Source organism: Drosophila sulfurigaster, chromosome 3 (genome assembly GCF_023558435.1).
Source record: "Drosophila sulfurigaster albostrigata strain 15112-1811.04 chromosome 3, ASM2355843v2, whole genome shotgun sequence".
NCBI lineage: Eukaryota > Metazoa > Arthropoda > Insecta > Diptera > Drosophilidae > Drosophila > Drosophila sulfurigaster.
In genome coordinates, this window is record NC_084883.1 from 7948068 (window position 1) to 7972431 (window position 24364).

General features: G+C 37.0%; 10 protein-coding genes across 11 annotated transcripts; 9 read left to right on the plus strand and 1 right to left on the minus strand.

Annotated features, from left to right (window-relative positions):
• The first annotated feature begins 51 nt into the window (after nucleotides 1-51).
• Nucleotides 52-865, plus strand: LOC133840675 (lysozyme P). The gene has a single exon (XM_062272631.1). It carries the CDS (start codon nucleotides 357-359, stop codon nucleotides 822-824), a length of 468 nt encoding a protein of 155 aa, XP_062128615.1. The 5' UTR covers nucleotides 52-356; the 3' UTR covers nucleotides 825-865.
• Nucleotides 866-1141: 276 nt separating this feature from the next.
• LOC133842633 (uncharacterized) lies at nucleotides 1142-1622 on the plus strand. The gene is made up of 2 exons (XM_062275815.1): nucleotides 1142-1370; nucleotides 1429-1622. The coding sequence occupies exons 1-2, from the start codon at nucleotides 1233-1235 to the stop codon at nucleotides 1606-1608; spliced, it is 318 nt and encodes a 105-aa protein (XP_062131799.1). The 5' UTR covers nucleotides 1142-1232; the 3' UTR covers nucleotides 1609-1622.
• Nucleotides 1623-1641: 19 nt separating this feature from the next.
• LOC133842631 (trypsin beta) lies at nucleotides 1642-2954 on the plus strand. Its single transcript, XM_062275813.1, has one exon. The coding sequence runs from the start codon at nucleotides 1869-1871 to the stop codon at nucleotides 2739-2741; it is 873 nt and encodes a 290-aa protein (XP_062131797.1). The 5' UTR covers nucleotides 1642-1868; the 3' UTR covers nucleotides 2742-2954.
• Nucleotides 2955-3527: 573 nt separating this feature from the next.
• Nucleotides 3528-4461, plus strand: LOC133842632 (cuticle protein 7). The gene is made up of 3 exons (XM_062275814.1): nucleotides 3528-3718; nucleotides 3784-4152; nucleotides 4232-4461. The coding sequence occupies exons 1-3, from the start codon at nucleotides 3698-3700 to the stop codon at nucleotides 4412-4414; spliced, it is 573 nt and encodes a 190-aa protein (XP_062131798.1). The 5' UTR covers nucleotides 3528-3697; the 3' UTR covers nucleotides 4415-4461.
• A 596-nt stretch (nucleotides 4462-5057) lies between these two features.
• Nucleotides 5058-5542, plus strand: LOC133842186 (gram-negative bacteria-binding protein 3). The gene has a single exon (XM_062275179.1). The coding sequence runs from the start codon at nucleotides 5148-5150 to the stop codon at nucleotides 5520-5522; it is 375 nt and encodes a 124-aa protein (XP_062131163.1). The 5' UTR covers nucleotides 5058-5147; the 3' UTR covers nucleotides 5523-5542.
• A 1079-nt stretch (nucleotides 5543-6621) lies between these two features.
• On the plus strand, nucleotides 6622-7286 carry LOC133841903 (uncharacterized). Its single transcript, XM_062274746.1, has 2 exons — nucleotides 6622-6781; nucleotides 6840-7286. Exons 1-2 carry the CDS (start codon nucleotides 6743-6745, stop codon nucleotides 7134-7136), a joined length of 336 nt encoding a protein of 111 aa, XP_062130730.1. The 5' UTR covers nucleotides 6622-6742; the 3' UTR covers nucleotides 7137-7286.
• A 2371-nt stretch (nucleotides 7287-9657) lies between these two features.
• On the plus strand, nucleotides 9658-10195 carry LOC133844594 (uncharacterized). Its single transcript, XM_062278664.1, has 2 exons — nucleotides 9658-9768; nucleotides 9828-10195. Exons 1-2 carry the CDS (start codon nucleotides 9730-9732, stop codon nucleotides 10125-10127), a joined length of 339 nt encoding a protein of 112 aa, XP_062134648.1. The 5' UTR covers nucleotides 9658-9729; the 3' UTR covers nucleotides 10128-10195.
• A 6290-nt stretch (nucleotides 10196-16485) lies between these two features.
• LOC133842279 (uncharacterized) lies at nucleotides 16486-17892 on the plus strand. 2 transcript variants are annotated; one of them, XM_062275318.1, is made up of 5 exons: nucleotides 16486-16668; nucleotides 16728-16751; nucleotides 16912-16998; nucleotides 17061-17132; nucleotides 17618-17892. In XM_062275318.1, exons 1-5 carry the CDS (start codon nucleotides 16573-16575, stop codon nucleotides 17744-17746), a joined length of 408 nt encoding a protein of 135 aa, XP_062131302.1. In that variant the 5' UTR covers nucleotides 16486-16572; the 3' UTR covers nucleotides 17747-17892. The 2 variants fall into 2 exon arrangements, with proteins under 2 accessions (XP_062131302.1, XP_062131303.1); XM_062275319.1 differs by lacking the exon at nucleotides 17618-17892 and adding an exon at nucleotides 17240-17433.
• A 68-nt stretch (nucleotides 17893-17960) lies between these two features.
• Nucleotides 17961-18496, plus strand: LOC133842281 (uncharacterized). The gene has a single exon (XM_062275320.1). The coding sequence runs from the start codon at nucleotides 18086-18088 to the stop codon at nucleotides 18434-18436; it is 351 nt and encodes a 116-aa protein (XP_062131304.1). The 5' UTR covers nucleotides 17961-18085; the 3' UTR covers nucleotides 18437-18496.
• A 1528-nt stretch (nucleotides 18497-20024) lies between these two features.
• Nucleotides 20025-21728, minus strand: LOC133844039 (bleomycin hydrolase). Its single transcript, XM_062277855.1, has 2 exons — nucleotides 21065-21728; nucleotides 20025-21004 (listed from the first exon to the last, which is right to left on the minus strand). Exons 1-2 carry the CDS (start codon nucleotides 21644-21646, stop codon nucleotides 20102-20104), a joined length of 1485 nt encoding a protein of 494 aa, XP_062133839.1. The 5' UTR covers nucleotides 21647-21728; the 3' UTR covers nucleotides 20025-20101.
• Nucleotides 21729-24364: the final 2636 nt, after the last annotated feature.

Here is a 24364-nt window from a genome sequence, read left to right on the forward strand (position 1 = left end):
ATTATTCGATTTCATTCGTTTAAATTAGTTTAATTTAGAATTTATAATTTGAAAATTAATTGCATTCATAGAATTTTATATTTTATTTTTAAAATTAAATTTAATTGAAATTTTAGTTTTTAATGTCGACTATTCATCAAATAAAATTTTTGCGGATTCAATTTACACCGTCTCTTAGGTTTAAATATATGTTTTGCATTTTTGTTGATCAGTGTACTTAATTTATGCTCAAGTGTCGAACCTCTTGAGAGTAATAAAGTGAATGCTTGTAAGAATAAAATTAGACTGTCGAGTTATTTGAGATTGAGTATAAAAGCCAGCTCGAGCAATTCTAATCTTCATTTATTCTCGAGAAGATGCCAACAGCGTTGATTTGGTGGATTTGGCTGCCCTTGGTAATCGTGTTAAGTCTGCGGATGTCCAGCTGCCGCCTGGTCGGCAAATGTAGCTTGGCCCGAAAGCTATATCGCTATGGCGTTCCTTACAGCGAGCTGCCGGATTGGCTTTGCCTGGTCGAGGGTGAGAGCTCATTTAATACAAAAGCCATCAATCCTTCGAATGTGGATGGATCCGTGGACTGGGGATTGTTTCAAATCAATGATCGCTACTGGTGTAAGCCGGCTGATGGGCGACCCTCCACGGATCTCTGTCGTTTGCCTTGTCGTCTGCTGCTCAGCGATGATATCAGGTACTCTATTGCTTGTGCCAAGTATATCAGGCAGCAGCAAGGATTCTCCGCATGGGTTGCATGGAATAATCGCTGTCAAGGCGTCAAGCCAAACGTGAAACATTGTTTTAGACGTAGTTACAAATACATTGGTTAATAATCAGCGTATATGCAATGTGATATTAGAATATCGAATAAAGATCTATTAAAAATCAATCTGTGTGTTTATTAGTTATTTGTTAGTACTGTAAACTTAAAAGATCCACCAGTTTTCAATTAAAATAATTACAATATATTTAATTATTATGTATTATATGCTTTAGTGAACAAATTGTAACAAGGTATTGTAAATAAATAAAAAATTAAATAAACTGAAATAAAATTCAAATGCATTTAAACGACCAATGCTGTGAAACGCAAATTGGCAGATCTGGCAACGCCACGGTGTACACGCATCAGAGCTGATTGCTACAAAACACATCAGTCAATAATTTACCTTGGCCTCTTGCTTTGTTTACACATCGCTTTGTGAAAATTATTAAATATTAACGAAACTAAGCATAAAATGGCATCAGCTTCCAGTTCCAGTGCACGCCATCTGTTTGATGACTCCAAGAAACGTTTGTGTGCACGCGTTGGCGTTAATGTGAACAATTTGGGATCTGTGGCCAGGCAAATCGTTCGAGGCTCCAAAACAAATGAGGTAGGCGAAGAATAAGAAAATTCATAAATAATTAAATTACAAGTACATTTAATTGCAGATTATGCATCAGACGCTTAAGAACTTTACGCAAGTCGATGTGGTTTCCGATTATAGCAACCAGAATCTACAGAAAATGACGCTAATACTGCAGCATGTGGGATATCAATACGATGTGATGCAGGACAGCGTTAATCATTTGGATTACCTCAAGGAGCAGGTGACGGCGATGGAAAGATGATTGGAAGAGCAAAAGCCAAGACATTAGAACTGCACCCTGCTTATACTGCTTCCACTCTATGATTTTGACCCTCACGCACATACACACACGCATACACACGCTGCTCCATATATATTCATAAATACCAAGTTGTAACCTCGTATGAGGTTAATCCCAACAACAGTAAAGGCGGCCCTTGACTGCGGCGCAAACAAACTGCTGGCTGCGATAAGCCCGCTGAGATACGCAGGGCTTGGCCTATAAAAGATGCCAGTAGTGCGATGAGAAGTTTATCCGTAAATCAGCTATCGCAACACAACCACATCATGCTGCAGTGCTTTCAACTAATGTGCTTTGCTCTTCTGGCAACATCCGCCACTGGACAGGAGTACAACCTGCCAGCAGTCAACAGCAATCCTGGCCCGCAAGATGGACGTATTGTGGGCGGCTGGGAGACAAACATCACGCACTTTCCACATCAGGTCTCATTGCAGATGGGTAATCGTCATATCTGCGGCGGCACGATAATCGCACCGAATGTCATCCTCACCGCTGCCCACTGTCTGGCAAGGAGCAACGAGCCTTTAAGCTATGCCATACGCGCTGGCTCCACCATGTGGTCCAGTGGTGGCAGTTACATTCGTGCCCGTCGCATCGTCACGCATCCGCAATTTAATGCACCCACGCACATGAACAACGACATCGCTTTGATATGGCTGCAAAGGTCGCTCGTCTACAGTCCATTGATACAGGCCATCCCATTGGTTACGCCGACGGATAATGTGCTACCGCAGGCACAACTCTTTGTCAGCGGCTGGGGCTCCACAACAGTCGAGAATGTGGTCACAGCGCCGCGTCTGCATTACACATCTGTGGTGCAAATGGATCGTCAGAGGTGCACACAGAACTATTTTGGTGCTGGCACCGTTACGGGATCAATGTTCTGTGCTGGCAGCAAGTCTGGACTCGGCGATCGTGACAGTTGCATGGGTGATTCGGGTGGCCCACTCATCACCAGCGTTGCTGGTCGCTTCAAGCTGCTGGGCATTGTCTCCTGGGGCTTGGGGTGTGCCAATGCTCAATACCCAGGAGTCTACACCTATGTCACAGCTCATACTAACTGGCTAACACAGACGCTCAGCACATTAGCCTAGTCTTATGTTTGTTAATTGCTTTAAGTGCACACTATATATACATATGTATATTTGTTATAGCGAGCAAATCAGCTCGTGTGATACTGAAAATGCATTTTCTCTGTAAAATAAGTACGCCATTTGTCAATAGTAATTCTTTTTCATTTTGTAACTGCTTAAAATGACCATCCGACATTAATTTGATTGTAAAATATAAATAATTTTAAATACGTATTTGAAACCCAGTTGATTTGTAAACATCATGCGGAAGTCAGGTATTTATTTAAATTATAGAAATAAATAATTACAAAATTTTACAGAATAAGTGGTTCCAAGTCGAGCCTCTTTTATCAATTAATAAATATTTAGTGAATAAAAACTGAGTTTTCTTATATAAAGGAAGTGGGTTTTAATAAAAACAAAATGGGAATGAAGATGAATTATATAGCTTTGAATCTACCATTTGATCATCAATTGGTATTTGCATATGTATGTATGCAGCGATGACGGATTGTTTTGTTTGTAGCGATTTACAAAGGTTACATTCACAGCAGATTTAAATATATATTATTTAATATATTTAATTTGCTCATCCGAAAGTTCAATTGCGCTTGTAATCACGATGGTTATTAACAGTTTGATTTAAGTTCGAACATCGAGTATATATGTTATAACTACACAAATAAATTGAATACAATTTAAATGTTAAAACGTCTTGTTTATGAATGCGAAAATAACAAACTGAAAACAAGTTTGGCTTTAAAGCGTAGCTTACGAGTATAAAATGCGAACCTGAGAAAGCCAAGTTAAAGCACTGAGTAATACCAGTTTTGAGTTGGGATTGTTTTTTGTTGGTGAATCCAACTATTGCGACTAACGAAAAATTGCCAGACATTTCTGTTTCGTATTCGGTTTCGGTTTCAGTTTCCCAACGCAGCTCAACAAAGAAACACAACACTCTCTGTCTGCTATATATCATGAAGCAGTTTATAATCTTGGTAAGCGACATAGCTTCTATTACTCAGCATAAACATCAACTAAATTTCCGGCTTAATGCTGCAAGGTCGTTATTTGTGCATTGGGCGTTAGTCAGGCCGATGTGTCACATTTGCATTTGAGCACAACACCCGAGCCACATGCTCCTGCCAATCCCTATGTGTTCAGCTATCAGGCGGGCCGAGCACCAGGTCATGTAGATCGTCAGCATACGGAGGTCTCGGATGGATCTGGTGTCATCCGTGGTGCCTTCTCCTATGTGGATCCCAAGAACGAAGTGCGCACTGTTCAGTATGTGGCCGATGAGCATGGCTTCCATCCGCAGCTGAGTCATCAGCTGGAAGACAGCGCTGCCGTCAAGGCAGCAAAGCGTAAGCATTTGGACGCTTACAATCGCATTGCGCAAGAGCATGCCAACCACACACCGGGCCAAGTTGTAAGTCTAGCTTTGATCATGTGAGCACATAGATTTTGACCGAATTTTATTTAATTGCATTTGCATTTGTTTTTTGCAGGCCATTGCGCACGCTCCCCGTGGAAGCGCTGCCGTTATTCATGCAACACAAAAGCACTTGAGCGCCTTTGAGCGAATCGCTGCTGAGCATGCGGCTATTGGAGCACAGCAGGAGGCTCAACGTTTGGCATTGGCTGCTCAGTCGGAGCACAGTGAATACGAAAATGGACAATACCATCCATAAATTGCCAAACTAAAAAAGTTCAACTGAATAAAGGTTACATTACTGAATTTTCAAATGTTTTAATATGACAGCGTTGCCATCTGATAAAAGCTTGTTGGCAGTGTTGTAAAACAGTTGTATTCCCATTGTTGTGTTGTCGATTTGAATTATCAGTTATCTGTATTAATTTCAATCCAAGTGTAATTTCGAAGCACAATCAAGTTTTCTAATACGTTAGTTGTTGCTGTTCCGCCGACTATAAATAATGTCGATGACATCTTCAATTTTGATCAGCTTATTTAACTCTTGTGCAATGTAGATCGCTTTTCTGCTGCTCATACTGCTAGCTATGGTATTAAATATATGGCAGCTTGGTTTATGCCAGTGTGAAGAACAATGTAGAGAAAAACTAGGTATAATTGACGCAAAACTGGACGCCATAAACGAGATTACAGAAAACTGTAAAGTGCAGTGAACGTTATGATAGCTATGTTATCAATAATGAGGAGACGTCATGTGAATATGCTGTTAAAGTACTGAATTATTTAAAACGTCATTAATTCACTGATAACCTGCTAGCTCTCAAATATATACAATATTTTGTGAATTATTTGAATCTACTAAGCACAAACAATATAGTAGCTGTGAGTTAATGTGACTTGTTTGTTAATCTTTCTTGCCTCTCTCTGTAGAGCATTCGTGTATTTAAAAAAAAAGCTTTACATATCGGAAAGAACTGTCAACGAAATAAGAAATGCTTTTGGCATTAAGGCTTGCTCTCATTCTAGTGACGATATTATTCAGCAGTGCTTACAGAGTGCCAAATGCCCGAATACGAGTCTTCTCTCCAAAGGGATTTGAGGTCTCCATACCTCATGATGAGGGCATTTCGTTGTTTGCGTTCCATGGCAAACTGAACGAGGAATTTGATGGATTGGAAGCAGGCAGATGGTCACGAGATATACCAAATGCGAGAAGGGGACGATGGACATTTCGGGATCGTGAAACTGTCTTGAAAGTGGGTGACACACTCTACTTCTGGACTTTCGTCATCCACAAGGGCCTAGGTTATCGCGAAGATGATGGAGCATACGTGGTGAATCAAAATCAAATCGTCAGAGAGCGGTAATATAATATTTATTTGCACAAAATACTGTATATATATATACGATTTATGCCCGCCCATATGTAAACACAATCAAGTTAGAGTGAAAATAAAGTAACATCATGTGATTACATTCTCAACCAGAAATTTTTTGATCTTTTTTGTTAAAATGTGTAAGTTATTTATTACGAAATTTAACAGTAATTGTAATTGGATCACAAACTTCTTGTCTTTCTCAACAGCAATTGTAATTGTGCAACATATTTATATTGGTAATCAAAATCTCTATGAAAGCTTTCTTAAACCGCTACCCAAGCGTAGAAAGAATACTATATCAGACCCCATAGTGTACATTTACTTGATCAGCGTCAACGGACGGGGACGATTTGGTCATGTTAGTCTGTGCGTCCGTCTATCTGTCTGTGTGAACACAGAAATGGATCACAGGAACTACAAAAAAATTAAGATTCAGTTCTATCCTTTGATTATATATTTTTCTTTTGTATTTTTTTGTATTTTGTATTCATAGCTCGTCGTTAAAGGAAATTTTCATTTAAGTATATAGAAAATATAATATACGGAAAGATTTCCTTCTATTAAATATGTCCTTGGTTCCTCGTCTCTACTCTCCCGGCAGTGATTAAGATTGCAAGATTGTATTTACATTCTTTTTAATGGTTTCTACATTTATGTTGATAAGCATATAAAAGAACAAAATTTGCGGATGAATGATGTAACGACGTCGTCTGTTGTCCAATCTGCTTTACTTACTCCTAACCAGTTGACAATTCTTATGTGTTCAGCTATCAGGCGGGGCGAGCACCAGGCCAAGAGGATCGTTAGCACCCGGAGGTCTCCAATGGATCTGGCGTCATTCGCAATGTCAAGCTTTTAATCGGAAAGTGCATGCCAACCATGCACCGGTCCAAGTTTCCCAGTCGTTGAACCGTCATTTTGAAAATGAAGATTATCTAACTAAAGATTTCATCGTTTTTTTTCAAATGTTTTAATATGGCAGGGTTGCCACTTAGTAAATGTTTGTACGCAGTGCTGCAAAATAAACGCATTTTCATTGTTGTATTGTCGATTTTAATTATCAGTTTTTATATTCATTTCGAGTCATTTCGATGCCGATTAATTTCTATAATATGTTAGTATGTTGCTCTTCCGTTGACTAGAAATAAGGCCACCCGCTTCTCACTTTTCGGCAGTTCAATTTTAATAGTTCGTTTAACTCTTTCGCAATGCAGATCGCTTTTGTGCTATCCATATTCCTTGCTGTGGTAATTTCCAATACGAACACTCCGATTAACAATTTATTAAACATATAATATATTTTAGCTTTGCATGTGCCGTGGTGAAGAATTATTTAAACAATGTCAAAAAAAATTTGGCGTAACTGAAGCTGAACTGGACTCCATACCAAGGGATCAACCCATCGAAAGTTTGTCACTCAAGCTTAAGTGCTATGCCAAGTGCACCATAGCCGATATCTTGGGAGACGATGGCAAACTTGTCGTGGAACGTGTTGGTAAACAAAAAGGTTTGAAGTGCAAGGAACAATTCGATAGCTACGTTATCAACAATGAGGAGGAGTCTTGTGATTATGCGGCTAAAATTTTGAATTGCTTGCATTGATAACCTGCTAAGTAACTTTTACCAATTCATAAATTTGCAACTAGAAATTTGATGATCTTTTTTCTTAAGTTTTTATTTTGTTGAAATAAGCAATTTGAAATAAATCTCATAATATGATTGAAATTGCAATATCGTGCAATGCTACCTAAACGCATCTTTTTCTTTGCTTTGCTAATAAGACTGATACCGCAAGATCTGCCTGCTATACCTGCTTACATATATCCTAATTTGTCTGCGATGTATACACATATGTATGAATTATTCTTAATGTATTGAAATCTAGTTCTGACCTCTCACTATATTATGTCAATATAGTCAATATGTGAAATTAATAATATATGTATAATTACTTTAAGCTGCTACACCGGTAGCTGTATGCTAATTTAAACAACCTGAATAAACTGAACAAAAAATCATAAAAAATGGATTAAAACGAACCAAAAGAAACTGGAAACAAAATATGTATGTAAAATCGTTCGCAATTAGAGGAGAGTCATTATCAGAGCATAAGCGTTCAGAGTGAAATTAAAAGTGGAATCGTAAAATCTTATGGCCAAATGTAAATATATCAATCCCAAGTAAGATCAAAGAGGGAAATGTAATCCAATATTAAATTAAAATCATTTCGACAATCGTGGCCGATTTGAGATTTTTGAATATTTGGCGTACCAAAACAAGAGTAATTAGAATATTCCAGCCATTTGAAGTATACGGGGATTTTTAATTGGTGAATGGAAGAATTTTAGCTAAGAATATTCACTTTTAACTATTTGTATAACTCATACGCAATGTCGTCCGGTTTTCTAATTAATTTATTTTAATAATTCTGAAAAGAACAACACAGAAGATCTTAGTTGTGGGTGGTTCTTTTTTAACTTTCTATGCAGTAGACCCAGAGGGGTCTTAGTCAAAATTTAAAATACATACATATATGTATATGTATAGTTTTTCATACTATACATAAAAGTGTTCACGCAATTCATAAACAATGTACAGAGCTATAGCGAGCATAAATTAAGATCTTCAATATTAAATTGTCTTAATCTGACAACTGACCACTCCATATTAAATCCTCTCTAAGAATTATAGACAGAATCGGAAACGCTCTTATAGTTAAAAATTTCGAAAAGTAAGTTGAATAAAATTTCCAAATCTCACGCACAGGCAACAACATCACATATCCAACAACAAGTGTAATACGCAAGCGAACAAAACGAGACAAGTGAAAGCGAAAGTTCACCGCCACTTAGGAGATATGAGTCTAAGCAACGATTCGAGGCTTTAAGCACGATCGAATATCGGATAGATAGTGACAACAAAAACTAATGCGTACAGCTTCGATTACGTGTTTTAATTCCCGCTACTCGTATGGTTGAAAGGTATTATAATTTTGTGCCTTTAGCAAATGTAGGTAAGAGGCAAAAGAAGCCATCTCTGACCCTATAAAGTATATATTATATATTTTTGATCAGCGACAACATCCGAGACAATGTCCGTATTTGTACCTGTCCGTATGAACAGCTATGTAGATCTCAGAGACGAAAGTTCCAAAAATCCCCTTATCATTTTTTTATTTGCAATTAAAAAAATTAAAAGTTATCCAATAAATAAATTTATATGGCAAAAACTGTCTGCAGTTTCTGGTTTTAAATTGCTTTACTTGAGAACCATATGTTACATACTTTGTGATATGTACGGTAATATTAACGCTACCGCTAGATTTGGTTTTTGTTCAACATTGCGTCGCGATAAGCCGACCAACTATACATTCAAAATTTGAAGGTCAAACAAAGTTAAGCTTGTGCACTATTAATGATAGTTTCACGATTTTTACATAAATCTAATAAAGTGCGCATATCTTCCGGTATAGATACCGTAGTTGAACGCGTGATCCAATATCTTGGGAAAACCTATGACATAGTTTTTATATGTGTGTTATATGTACATATGTTGTAGGTACATGCATTATTATTTTTTTTTTTAATTAAAACACTTCTTGGCGATTTACTTATGAAAATTGTTAAATAAATAAAAATAAGTTCATATCTCAAAGACGACTCGTCATCGACTTTAAACAGTGCACAACGAAACATCCCTTGACAAACTGTTGAAATGAAATGAAATCAAATTTTTAGAATTAAAAATTTAGAATTGTTTCTTCAGGAAAATTTGTATTTCATTCATGGGACTCACGTGAGTACATAAGTTATGATTCTTTAACTCCAAGATTGGTTTTGGTATTTGTATGCATTTTAAATCAATCTTATTAATATAACGACAAAGTTTATATACAAACAAAAAGCATATATTTATTAATGTTTATTTATTTTTATTTTAATGAATAAATAATAAGAACAAAAGGCAGGTCATAACTAGTACTAGTACTAACTAGTAAACAGTAAACAGATTTATAGTTATAGAAATAAGCATTGGTGCTGTTTTTTGTTTTATTTTTATTTTGTATACATAGATAACAAAACGTTAGAAAACAGTGTTGTTAGTTTTTTGTTGCTTTTCCATCGACTATAAATAATGTCGGTAGCGTCTCAATTTCCGTCAGTTTAAATTGAACAGTTCGTTTAACTATTTCGCAATGCAGATCGGTTTCTTGCTATCCCTATTCCTGACTGTGGTAATTTCCAGTACAAACACGCCCTTAAAAAAGCTATAAAAGAATGTAATATATTTCAGCTTTGCATATGTCATGGTAAAGACGTAATTAAAGAATGTCAAGAAGAATATGAAGTAACTGAAGCTGAAGTGGACCCCATATCAAAGAAAGCACCCATAGAAAGTTTGTCACTCATACTGAAGTGTTATGCCAAGTGCACCATATCTCATCTCTTGGGAGATGATGGAAAACTTGTCGTGGATCGTGTTGATAAACAGAAAGGTTTGAAGTGCAGGATACGTTATGATAACTTAGTTATCACTAATGAGGAGGTGTTATGCGATTATGGTGCTAAAATTCTGTATTGCTTGAATGAATAACTGGCATTCTATAATTTTTCCAACAATTTAATTGAAATAAAACAACTTCATGTGATTAAATTGTCAAATAGAAATTCTGAGAGCTTTTTTTTTGGGGTTATTGTTAAAATAAACCCAAGAAACAACAATACCAAAAAAAAAAAAAAAAAATTGTAATAGGCACGAGAACGAAATGAGACAACCGATAACGAAAGTTCACTGGTTTATGAGATTAGTGACTTCAAGCACGATCGAATCTCTTCGCTATTCGAGAACAACAAATAATGCTCTCTGCTTTGTTTACATCTTTATTCTTTTCGGATTATTGTACAGCACACAAAATCTTACAATGAACACAACTTGTTTCTATTATGAGCAGTTCAAGACCTTATTATTGCGATTTATAATAATTTATTATGATATCATTTGGCCTGTAGCACATTGCAGGCGTGTAAATTTTGCATGTACTATATATTATATACTATAAATGCATTTATATGTTATTATATATGAAGCAGTTCAAATGCTAATTTCAAGAACGACGAAAACGTGTAAACTACAATGTTAGAGTAGACGCTAGCTGCCAGTACTCATGCTTAAGTTAACTTGAACTTATCGTGTTCTACCGATATTTGCAGGAATGCTTTTACAAATATTTCGAAAACTAGAAAATTGTCTACATTTTATGTAAAAATTGTATCTGCATTTTGTATGCTTTTTGTGGTCTGGACAGAACCAAAGTACAGCAATTAACAACGTATTCCTCTGTCAAGACTACAGTCTTTCTAATTTATTAAAATTCGGTTGCTAGAAGATTAAAATTAAAGAAGCTATTTCAAAAATTACTCTATGTGGCAAAAACGGCAGTTGCCGTCGATTCTTAGTTGTTTTGTTTGATAATTTCGCATATTTTGTACTCTACGGTAATATTTTGAGTTCAATAGCATACCGATATACCAAATGTAGCTTTCGGTATAATTTCGTATTAGGTTTATAATTAGGTTTATTTTAATTAGGTTTATTATATTAATTAGTTTTATTTTATGTTAAACAATGTTTTGCTTATATTGAAAATGTAATATAATATATTCGAGCTTTATCGACTTATTATTCTTTCTAATTTTTTTAATATAGAATATAAGTTTAATAATTTACAACTTTTTTATTCTAAATGTAAATATTCTAGAATGTAATGGCATAATTCGGTATGTTTTAGTGAATAAGTACTATTCAGTATGTGTGCCACACAAATGTAAAAATCGTTCGTCAGTATTTTATTGTCAGGGTCACTCAACTGTATCTTTCTCCCGAGTGTTTTAATATTTTTATGAAATTCGAAGTCAATGTCTTAAATCATAATTTTAAAAGCGCTGCGTTTGAAATGAATAAATGCGTTAATACAATTAAGTGCACTGATATTTAAATAAAAAAATTGGTTTAATGAAAATGCATTAATTATACCTTTAGTTCCGAAGCGTGTGATGGATTTAATTATTTTTGATAATAAAATTTGGTATGCATATTTATAGCCTTTTAAACGCTGCAATTAATCATAAGTACAGCATAATGCATTATTGAACCGGAACGGAGTGAAATACGGAATGCTGTTGCATCAATTCGGCCAATATAATTTCCTTTATGGGAGCATTCGGTCATATGTATGGTATGCTGAGTGCTCCGTGTTTGGTGTTCAGTGTTCAATGTTCAGTGCACCAAGCGGCAATCCATCAAACCCACCAAGTGTGCGTCGCACATGCAAGAATAAAGTTGCCAAGGATTCGCAAGGCAAATTGATGAAGTTTTAGTTGCGGCAACTGTACAACGTGACGTGTGCGTTGCTAGACTTTGCTAGACGCAATGGGTCACGCCCACAGACGTAGCTATGGCCTTCGCCCATGCTCAGTTCTCTTTTATGGTTTTACTTATTTTCCCTATTTGTTGTCTTTTTGTCAGTCTTTGGGCTCTTTGTGCCCGTTCGTTAAGTTTTTTGGTTGTAAGCAACAACAAAGCAAATGCAATTACAACGCAACGTGAACAAATTTTTTGCACTCACTGTGCACATTCGGCAGCGGACCCAAATTGGTCTGGCAAATGTTTTTTGCACGGCTTCCCTAGTCTACAACTTGCAGTACTTTTATAATTTTTATACTTTTGTGCATTGCGTAGTTGCTGCCACCGTTAAATGCTTCATTGCCGCCTGCTTTTTCGTTACGCCAATTGCGAAAAGTGCAACAAATGTTGCCAGCTCAAGAGCAAGTGACTTAGAGATACCCTATGATAAGCTAAAATATTCAAATATCACATTTTTTGTATAAAAAAGGTTAGCTTTAAAACATTATTTGTGCATCGCTTCACGTATTTGTCTATTTTGATAATAATATTTTTATAAATACTTAAAATTATTATTAATTTTTTTAATTTTTAAATTAAAAATTGTCAGACCTTATTTATAAAATACTACCCACAAATATACTTTAAAAATTTGTTGGTAAGGATATACTTTAAGTTATTTATCTTGCCTTGAATGTGCTATTTATTTTCGCGTAAATATATGACCCATTGTTAACTTGTGGGCAGAAGCAAACGACTTATCAAGGACAAAGGTCCTTGACATTAGTTATCAGGTGTTTGAATTTCGTTGCATATCTTGTAGAAGAACCCTTTGGTAAGGGTATAAAAGCCTGCTACTCACGTTCAGGCGCTTAATGCTTGACACGTTTCGCTTTTGGGGCGTGCCCCGGCAGCTGGCTGCATACATATACACACACATACAGATATACGTACACATATTTTTTGTATACACAGTTTGTTAGGGAGTTGGCAAGTGTCATAAATATTCTTTGGCGCTGCTTTATTTCTTGCCACGACGACGATGGAGACGACGAGCAGTTTATCAATAATGCAAAACATTCGAGCAAGGGGTATTTACACCCGAGTCAGCACAGGGGCCGCCAGTCAAGCGGTATAAGTTGCCTCGGCTTCTGCTCCTTGGGTCACACACTTCACCTCCCCGCGTCGGCACTGCACCACCACTTCGCTATTCCCATTTCCATTCTCATTCCAATTCCCCAAACGACAGCAATAGCATCAGCATCAGCATCATCATCAACATCATCATCAGCTTGAGCATCAACAGCAGTTGCATTTTGTGTGCATGTTTGTCGATTTGACTACGATTGCGGAAACGTATACAGTTCGTTGATCATTATCCGGTTCGTGAGGCTTTCTTGGCAATCCGTTTTGCCAGACACGTGATGTTCTTGGTCCCACCCCATCAAGAGAGGCAAGGAGAAAAGGAGACACAGAGCGAAGCAAAGAGAGGTCTTACTTATTATAGTAAGCACTTTGAGTGGGTATTTAGTAGTGACAACTAAAACACATTTCAATTGCTGGACACCAATAGTATGTATTGAGAGCATTCCCTAGCCTGGTTTATGTTCGATCTGAGCCCAAAGTGTTGAACATTTCTCGCCTGGCTGAATGGCAGGCACTTTACCAATTGGCAGCTTGGCCATAATACTTATGGCGCATTAAATGCTGCCCCTTCGTAGGCTGCTAATGGAGCGTGTTGTAATTGCATTTTGTGCATTTCAATGTGCATTAATAAAGAGAGCTTTTCAATTCCAAACAATATTTGAAAAATTGATCAAAATATTTTTTTTTTAAATTAAACTTTTAAAATTACTTTTTTTTTTTTTAAGAATTCTGAGAAACCCTTATTAGATAATCCGAATTGTCTTTGACTAAATTAACATTATTATTTTCCTATCTTTCTTTTTTCTACAGTTTATGTGTATTTTAGCCAGATCTGAAGGACTATAAGTAATTGAGCTATTGTCACTGTGCCCTACACATAATTTTATAGCTGCCAGCTTTTGGTTGATAGCTCGAGTTTCACATCAGTTAAGCCTAAAAGTAGACTATGGAAGACATATTAATTTTTTATGAGCTGTAAGTTTTCACTTTGAATAAAAAAACTCTAGTAAGTTTGTGGCATTGTTTTAAAGAGCTGTCGCATTGTACGCGATCGAAATCAAATTTCGTGTTATCTGTGCTCACAACTCAAAATGGGTACATTTGATGCGAGTGGCGGATGACAGCCGAGATGGAATCATACATACATTTGTATGTATGCACGTTTGTATGTATCTACTACTCGAAAGAAGCTCAGCGTTCGAAATCAAATTAGAGCAAATGCGAGGCACTTGGAGGAAATGCGCACTGCAAGTCACAGGAAACAGGAAAGCGCGGAGAGGCTGGCGAAATCAAATAACAAAATCTGATTGAATTGAAACTGAGGTAAAGGCAAAGCTAGACGTTGGCGTAGCGCTAAAGGTAAATGGTAAATGGTAAAGGTAAAAAGTTAAGCGCTGATTTATTGATTTTCAAGCAGCGTCTTCGACATTTTCCATCTGTTTTTTGCCAAATTAAATAAAGTCATTTTAGGGCTCCGACTTTTAGCTGTTGCAAATTGTTGAAATGATGCAACAAACGTCGCATTTTTCTTTTTGTGCCGACATCTGTAATTATGTATGAGTATTCTCTGAAACAATGTCAATTTGGGCACTTAGGCAACCCTAATTTTATTTACAACACATTTACTTTTGTCCGCTCAATGTTCTCTTTCTTTGTATTTTTTTTAATGTTTCATTTTATTTTTATTTTATTTTATTTTATTTTATTTTATGGTTTATTTTTTGTCGTTGGCGTTGCTGCTGTTTGTTTGTTGTTTGCGCTTGGCGTTGAGTAGCGGAAATAGTAAAAGTTTTCTAATGAGAAAAGTTTACACACAGAGACAGCAAGGAAGCTCGAAGGAGAAAGAGAGTGCGTAAGAGAGAAAGAGTGCGAGAGGGAGAGATAGAGAAAGAGTATGCATGATAGAGAAAGAGCGGGTGCTTTCAAGACGCAGTCTACAGTAGGGAACTCATACAGAGAGTGGAACCGTTGGAACGACTGGGTAACATCGTTGTTGTCCACGTTGGCGACGAATTTAATCATCTGTCTCTGCTGTTGCCTTTTGTTGTTGCTCTTTGCTGTTGCTTTTCGTTGCTGGAGCTGGAGATGGAGCTGTGTACGCGAATGTGCACATCAAAAACTAAACACGTCAAAGTAAGCAACGGAAATGAGAAAAAAATGCTCTTATTTATTTTGCACTCTTTTCAACAATTTCGTTGTTGTCGCCTGCACCTCTATTTGACTTCAGTTAGACAGCCAGCCAACCAGAGTAAGAGTGAGAAAGCGACAAAGTTTAGAAGTAACGGAAGCTAGAGAGATTACAACACCCCATTTGCCAGTTGCCATTTGCCCTAAGTCTTTTGTCTTTTGTCACGCCAACATCAAAGCGTGTAATAATTTCAAAAATTATGCATAATATGGAGGTGGAACATTTCGTGTGGGAAATGATAAAAGATAGCGTGAAATGAGCAATTCTTTTCTAGCATTTGGCTAGTGCCAAAGTTGCACTTCACACTTCTGAACTTGACATCAACAACATCTCTATTAGTTCATCATTGTTATAGATAATTTGAATTATTTTACGGACTTTAAAATGAGACTTCCAAATCTGCAAGCATTTTCGATTCTCATTGTTCTAAATTTTGAAGTAATTTCATTTAGAAATTTTCGGCATCAATATGATTAAAATAACACCAATAAATAACTCCAAATTATTATAATAGTATAAATAAATTATATCCCTGTCTCAAACGGACAGATAGACCTACAGATGGACATAGCAATATGTCCGGTTCTGCCTGTTAAATACATCTCCTTGAGGCACATAGTTACAATACCCTTCTACCCTATGTGTAGCGGGTGTAAAAAGTACAATTTTAAAGCAAGATTATTCAGCAACGCTATAATAGCAGTAATACATATAAATAGTAATTGAAAAAAGATAATAACTCTTAAATATGTTGGAAGGAAGTTAAGTACAGTTATGTCTTAGCTATATTGTATAGAGAAAACAAATAAAAAATCGAGGTATCCTTTAAACCGGACACTTATTTTGGGTCTTTCGAAGTGTCCGGTTAAGAAAGTTTTCGGAACATTGATAATTACGTAAGGTTATTTTATTCAAGTATAGACATGCGAAGGTCTGTGCATAATCACGCACAGGAAATAAATGCGCATACTCTTTTCAGAGTCCGCCCTTTTCGTGTTAATGTATCTTTAAGATACATCTTGTGTTATGTCATTTGTGGCAGCTGCTAATAACTATGATTTAATGAACAATTGAAATGTTGTCCAATGCCGGATAGCAATCGACAATTATTTGGTAAGCTGACGTTTTACATGATTTCGGATAACACTTAACAAGCCAATTAAAATCACAATTCCCCAATGCAACAAACTGTATATAAGAAGCTTAGTTTAGCTGCATTTGACACCAGTTAACCCAGAGAACACAGTTTCTCATTCCACAATTTGGACTTTTCTCCTCTGAACGAAACGTGATAGCTAGAAAATGAAGCTATTTTGCGTTGTTTTGGTTATTTACGTGTTGGCGTTAACACTATACGGTGTCGATGGACGTGGCGGTGGAACCACAAATGGTCTCGAGGTATGTGGGATATGATTGCCAATTTTGCATGGAAATTTCAAAACTTCTTTTGATTTCAGAAATCGATGGGAAATTATTTCAGAGTAAGTTGATAACTGCAAGTATTAGAAAACTGAATGCAATAGCTATGTTGCCAGAAGTCTCGTCGTGCATTAAACGTAGCAGATGAGACACAAGCAATCCGAGTCGAACAGGGTTATAAGCTTTTAATGACTGGAATTGTTCACTGCCTACTTATTCTAGGCACGGCGCCATGCAATTGGAGAAGCAGCTTTGGAAGGAACACAGTACGGCAACGAGAAACCCCCACCACCACCACCTCATTTCAGAGTAAGTATCCCGATAGAATCCCGCTTTTGAGTGCCTACAATGGAGACTTTTCTCGTCAACAGTCGCGTCGTAATGCTGTCAACACAGAGGATCATGGACCGCCCCATGGTGCGAACGATACTCCACACATGAGAGTAAGTATAAATTGATTCATAAGTTTCGATATTAGTTCCTCATTCACAGCTGCCATTTAACATATCATTCGTTTAATGCATTGGCAATGACTTTCTCCCATCTACAGAAACGTCGCCAACTCCCCCAAGTACCCATTCCGTCAGATAATATGCCAGTTCCGCCAATATAAAGGAAAACATACGAAAATTGGCTTGAATAGATGTAGTAATGTTGTGCATGTCAGGGGAACCACAAAATAAACAAAATAAGAATCAAATGAACGTGAAAATAAAACTTATATACAGCATTCCAAAAAAGTAATTTCAAAATCTCGTTCACTTATTTCAAGTCCTTGTGACTGTACGCTAATATTTTTAAGGCAAAGTCTTGGATGCTTTTTCCTGGAATATATATTCCAAATTCTTTGTTTTAACTTAACTGTCTCACTATTGTCGTCTCATTACGAATTCCGTTTAATTTTTTTTCAACTATTTTCCAACTACAGCATCGACGACAGATGCCCCCAGGACCACCACCACCACCTGAGGGAATGCCTCCACCACCTGAGGGAATGCCACCGCCACCACAGGGAATGCCACCACCGCCTGAGGGTATGCCACCACCACCATCTTAAAGAAAACGAACAATATGCAGACATACGAACTTACATACTATATATCTCATATACAGACCTAAAGCGCTTGTCTAGGGTAAGGGATTCTCATCCAAAAACGCAGTGATATTACCAACAATAAAACAAATTTAAAGCATTCCAAAAAATATTCCACGAATTTCTTGTGAAGCAATTAACAAATTTTCCTCGAATTTTATAATCCTCGCTCATCCCTTGCAGCAGGTAGCTCTTCCATAAAATCGGATGCGTACCTGTGATCCTGAACGGTCCTGATTTCGAGTATTAAAGGGACTGCGAAAATGTTTCATTTATTCAGTTGTTGCTTGATACTCGATCAGGATGAAGTTCATCGCGTTATTCTTGCTGTGCAGCCTGACTGTTGGTCTGGTCGTGGCGTTTCCTGACAATCATATTGCAGTTGCTGATGTGTCAGCTGGTGGCATGCATGTTGATGCAATTTCCGACCGTGGAACAGGAGATGCCGCCTCAGCATCGCAAATTGCTCGGCTACGTCAGTCTCGTCATCTTCTGAAGAATCTGTTCAATCCCGAGCCAAAGGTAATAGTTCAACCGATTATCGTGGAACCACAGCAACCACAACCGTTTTTTCCTGGTTTTAATCCCTATGTTGGTACTGGTCGAGGCTTTGGGTACGGTAGCTTTCCTTATAATCGACCCGTTGGTTATTGATTGAACAAACTGTAAATAATATGTATTACAAAGTTTAATAAAGAAATTTAAAATAAAAGAAAACGTTGACTTCTTAAAGCGCACAATTTATTCCTTTTTTTGTGTCTTTTGTTTATACAAAGTCAAATTTCCTAAGCGCAAATCCCTTAAGTCCAAAACAGTCGTCGATGGTTGCGCTCGTCTGCTCCTCATTTTGTGGTTCTCGTAATGCCTAATTAGGCATGCCGGGCACGTAAGTCTAATTCTCAAAGAACTTAGCGAAGGTCGCGCCTCGTCGCTTGCGCTTCAAATTTTAAATCATTTCAATAATGTAACAGAAACTTGACGAAAATTTTCAAATAAAGTACAGCTTTTTTAAATTTATCATGAATTGTTGTACAAGTAAATTAACTCTTTTGATTTTTGTTTCAAAACAATAGCAAAAAAATAATAATAATAATAAAAATAATAATAATAATAAGTTTATTCACATATGATTACGTTTTGATTTGGTTTATCACGTATGCTTTATTTTCTTCGCGTTAGCCTTTGTACACTTTTGCCCTTTTTTGGGCAACTCCTTCAAATATTACCAACATACAATAGTATTACAATTTCAATAGCACTTCTACTAAAATGCTTTTGGCAGGAACTAAATTTTTCAAGATACCTTTTCAATACTGGGAAAATTGATTGATATTAAGAAAATTGTCGCTTTAATAGAACAAATTGTGTCGATTACCTAAATTACAAATAAAATACATTGTAACGAATTCTCAATCTATTGATTTAAAAAATCTGGGGACAGGCGAAGAAGATGGAAGGAGTGGATATGAAAAAGCTGCTCAGCAAGATTTTTTTTTTATCATGATGACTAGCCGCAAGATCGATGGTAATAGGATTTCATATTCGTCATCAATTTTCAAGGGATGGTCTTATTTTAATTTATTTAATCATTTCTATAAGCAAGTCGCAGAGAAGTGTTTTAATGTAGAAAAATAATGCATGTACATATGTACATTCATCATAAAAAAAGCTATGCCATAGGTTTTCCCCTAGATACTGGATCACTCGTTCAACTGCGGTCTTAATTGGTTTTATGTAAAAACCCCTAAACTAGCTTTAATGGCACACACGCTTAGCTTTTTTTGGCCTTCAAGTTTGAAACTAAGCTGGCTTATCGCGACGTAATGGACAACGCCTGTTCAGCTAAAAGCAAATCTCACGGCGCCGGTAATATTACCGTATTACAAAGTATGTAAAACTGCAGACAGTTTTTCCACATCAATTTATTTCTTGAATAACTTTTAAGTTGCATGATCGCAAATGAACAATCGTGAGGACTGTATGATAGTTATTATTGTGCTGTTCACTTTAGTTTGTGAGGGCGGAATTGGGAGTAGCACACTTTTAAAACAAACTCTTTATCTTATAGTCTGGGATCTAGATGCTCATCCAGACAGATGGAGAAACAGACATAAGTATAGGAAATGACAATATCATCTAGGCTGTTGACTCTGATCAAGAATGAATATACTTCATGAGGTCTAACCGTGCTAAAGTGGTATAATTAAAATACCAATTTTCAATGATAACTGAGTATATAGAAACTATCAATCAAGTAGTACTAGAATTTGTATATTTTTTGTAGTTTTACTTGAAGAAAATAGGTATTACATATACTCATCAAGACAGAAGCGCACCCATGGGATCCCAAATGGGCAATTCCACGTACGGTTGCGTTTGTGCCGCATGCAACACATCAAGTGGCACAAAGAGCGTATCAATAACTATCTCAAAGGCATATTCCCTAAGCCAATCGACGTTAATTACTGTCGCCTTGGCTTTAGACGACTTTCGTTTGGCAGCAGTCTCAGTCGCAATCTCAGTCTCAGTATCATCTTCGTCATCCTCGCCTTGCAAAGTTGTATTAGATTCTGATTTCTTGGTGACGGTTTCGGCTGCTTTGGTGATTGTGCGAAACTGTAGCGGCTTCTGCATCTCATCTACGATAACTTCCGTTAGCAGCAATACCGTGTTACGACGAGTTTCTTTGTACTCCAGACGCTGGGCTTTATTGAGCTCCGCTCCCACTGACATGCCAAAGACCTGTTCAAAGTTGTGCGTTACCAGGCTAAGCACTTCGGACTTGGTATTGAAGATGGCCTGGAGATCGCAGACGAGCCACACAGCTGAACCTGCTGCCAGAGATGCCACCATAATTTCTAGCAGCTTTTCCACCGGTTGATTGTTGTAGCTTTGCTGCACTCCATCTACCATATTGCAGGCGTAGGCAATGCGATAGTTCTTCTGATAGCCGGAGCTGAGACGCGGATCGTGGCCCAAACAGATTTGAGCATTCAGTGTAAGGAACGGTGTCACGAAACGTTGATAAAAGCTCATGGGAGTGTAAGTCTTCCCCTTTTTTTCATTCTTGAAAGTCCAAGAGAACTCTAGGGGCGGCGTACCCAAGCAAATGCTGATTATCTTGTATAGCTCCTCGACCATTGTCTTGACCATTGAGGGCAAGTTGCTGCCATCTCCATCGAAGGTAAATTGTGCATGCAAACGGCTGCTGAATTCGTGCAACTAGATACCAAAATGGTTAAAATTGTTGGTAATTGATTGCAGTGGAAATTTGAAACTTACTTTACTTCTTAGCATCTTGTTCAGATGCAGCGAGCGAGATGCTGACCAGCTGACGAAATAACACTTATGCGGCATGATGCCATACTTCTGGACGAGATTGACAAACATTTGCCAATTGCCGCCATCGGGAACCAGATGCTTCATCAAGTACTGAAAGGTGCGTCCATCCAGCGGTTCACAACGCTCCAACAGCTCCACCACAGAGTTCAGCACATAATTGCAACGCTCCAGCTTATGCCAGTAGAACAGATATGGAACAGAGAGTTCGCAATCCTTCTTCATGGCCAGGCGCAGCAGATCGAGCCCTGCACATAGCCAATTGGGACCATCCGCAGTGGGTTTGATCACTTTCTCCAGCTTGTGCTGAATTTTGCCCGGCATGGCCAGAGTCGTTAGATCCTGACGCAAGCATGCTCGGATGGGATCGCTTGTTGTGCAAATATTCTGAGCCAGACGATTGAGGGGCGTGGCATAGAACTGGGAGCGCCATCTATCCAATTGGACGCGACTGAGTGCAAACTTATGATTATATTCGGATATCGGTTCGCTTTCGATTTCAGTGTGCAGAGAGAGCTTTGCCATTTCGAACAATTAAAAATAGATTTAGTCGTATCTATCTTGTTTATTATTCTACAAAACAGTGTGACCAACCATTTTCGTAAGACTTGTAAACTTTGCAACCAGTGTTGAATACGAATTATGCTTATCGATTTTACGAAATTATCGATCATTTTAACGACAATCTCTTTACAGTTGAGGCCTCAGTGAAATGATTCGGTGAGTCTACTTTCTTGTTAGTAATATTAAACGTATTAATATGGGAAATTCATCTCGACAACATTTTAATTAAAAATCAAAGCAACTATTGTGCATCAAGAGTTGAAATTGCATTTCAAACATGCATAGCTTGTGTGAGGCATTACTAAAGCTCAGTTGAAAATATGATAATTTCATTCAATGAAAATTCTAACTTTCAAATAAAGAGTTCACCCTAAGTTTAAGTTCATATTATAATTTTTTTGCTAATACACACAAAACAGAGGCTTCGACTTTCGTTGCTCATATAAGCCTTATTCAGAAGAGTTTTGAATTTTGTTAAGATGACACCTCTATGGATTCTGATGCTGTTTTTGGCTTCGACTCAGGCGGCAGTCAACAGTGGAGTGGCGAATATACTAAACGAAATTTACGATACATTTAAAAAGTATCAAGAAGCGTATGATATCGAGGATTCCGTACAGAATCAATATGTACCTCCCCCACCTCCACCTTCACCATCAAATCCATCTCCAATTCCTTATCCTCTTTTCGATGACTCACGTGTTCAAACCCTTGAGGCAAATTATCGCAATCGACTCCCCCATGGACCCTTCCAAGGACCTGTTGGATATTATTATTAGACATGGTTACGGAACAAGAAGATAAACTTGGGATATTTGATAGAAGTGACTTCGAATCAATTGTATTCTGATTTCATATGATGATCTTCAGTATATCAAGCGTGGATCTAGATTATATATTATTTAACTGATGGCAGGGACCCGGTTATACATAAAATAATATTTTTGTATCTTTCAAGAGTAGTGGGTGTCTTTTTTAATAAAATAAACTATGAATTTTGCACAATAACATGTTTTATTTTATAAATATTAAAAAAATCTATTTTATGCAAGTACTTTGATAACAAACATACGAAATAACTGACTGTCTTTTATTGTTAGTTGCTAAAATGGTGTGTTTGGTTTGCCCAACTTGAAATATGTTTAACAATTAGACAAGGATGTATCTTTGACCACATATATAACATATGTATATAATACCATATATTTATTCTGAATCGAATGTTAGTCAAAAACGGGTTGGTTTTTTTTTTCAAAACAAAGTTTTCTTAGATTTTTAAAAGTTAAGCCGTTAAGTTTCCTTTTAAGCTACACAAATCTCGCATTAAAGTTGGTATGGAACGCTTTTTTTTTAGAAACAAAGAGAGCTCTATAACATATTGTCAAACAAAAACTGTTAAAGCTATGTTTTAGGAATAATATCGGATTATAATTTACCAAATTAGTAAAGTAAAATAAAGTATTCGAGATGATACAGATTTCTTGGGATTTTGATGGGCTTCATTATTTTGATACATGTTATACTATGATATATTTGGAATCTCCTGCTGTATCGTTATATCAAATTTTCCTTTTCGTATATCTTAGTATGTTTTAGGTATATTAAGAATGGATTGGGTACGATTGATGCTTTCTCACTTGATTTTGGTAGGGCACCTGATGGGATATATTGTATAGTTTGCATAAGAGTGTTACTATAGGTCAGCCCAATATGTGTGCGAAGCAAATTGATCCATTAACTGAGATTATCATATAAATAAGAAAACATGAGATCAACCCAAGTTGAACCAAGTCTTAATTATATTTGTTCGTTAATAAAGGCAAAACAAAGGTGTTAATATGTTAGCTGAAAAGTTTAATTTTGTCTGCCACCGGTTCTTGATACCAGTAACAATTTCGTTGCCGCAATCTGTACTTGAAACAAATTGAGCTCGGAGAAGTGAATACCACGAGTTTTCGTTGAGTACTGATTTTATTGTGGAATATGCAGGGTTTATATATACAATATCTTAAGGACTAATGTTTGTTTAGGTCAAATTCTTATCTGTTTATGGTTTACAGTGGGTAGCCTGATAATCAATAGTTATCTCATAGTTTAATAGTCTGAACAGTTGTAAAGTAGGATAACCTTATCTTATATCGCTTAAGATTATGACGCATGCAGGTCAAATCATGCGTGCTGACAGATGGTGTGAAGTCGTAAATACGCAGCGGTGCCTGTTTGTATAGGACTACCTGTTATCTATCTGCAGCGTACGATTTTGCTTGTCTCGAAATCGTACATCCTCCCGGCCGTTGAACGCAGTTTCAACAATCATCGATATTAATGGTGAACGGCGGACTCGAAGTCGTATCAGTTTTCCTCATTGCCACCGCTGGTATCTGGACTTGATGTGGTCGGTTGTCTCTCTTGTAACATTTTCTTACCCAGTGAATGGTCAATATTAATATGATGAATGTTAGGCCGATGTACATTGCGATGTGGTGATGCTTGATCGTCTCAAGTCTATGTGGTAGTCTGAGTCTTCGGTTTAGTACGAGATCCCGTTGAAGATCCAGTAGTTCGGTATAACCAAATTTATTTGTTTTCCTGGAGGTAATATTTTGTCTTTTAACCGTTGTATTGTTACCATCGATTTCTCCAAAACGGGCGTATGAGGTGAACGTCGATGTTTTATAC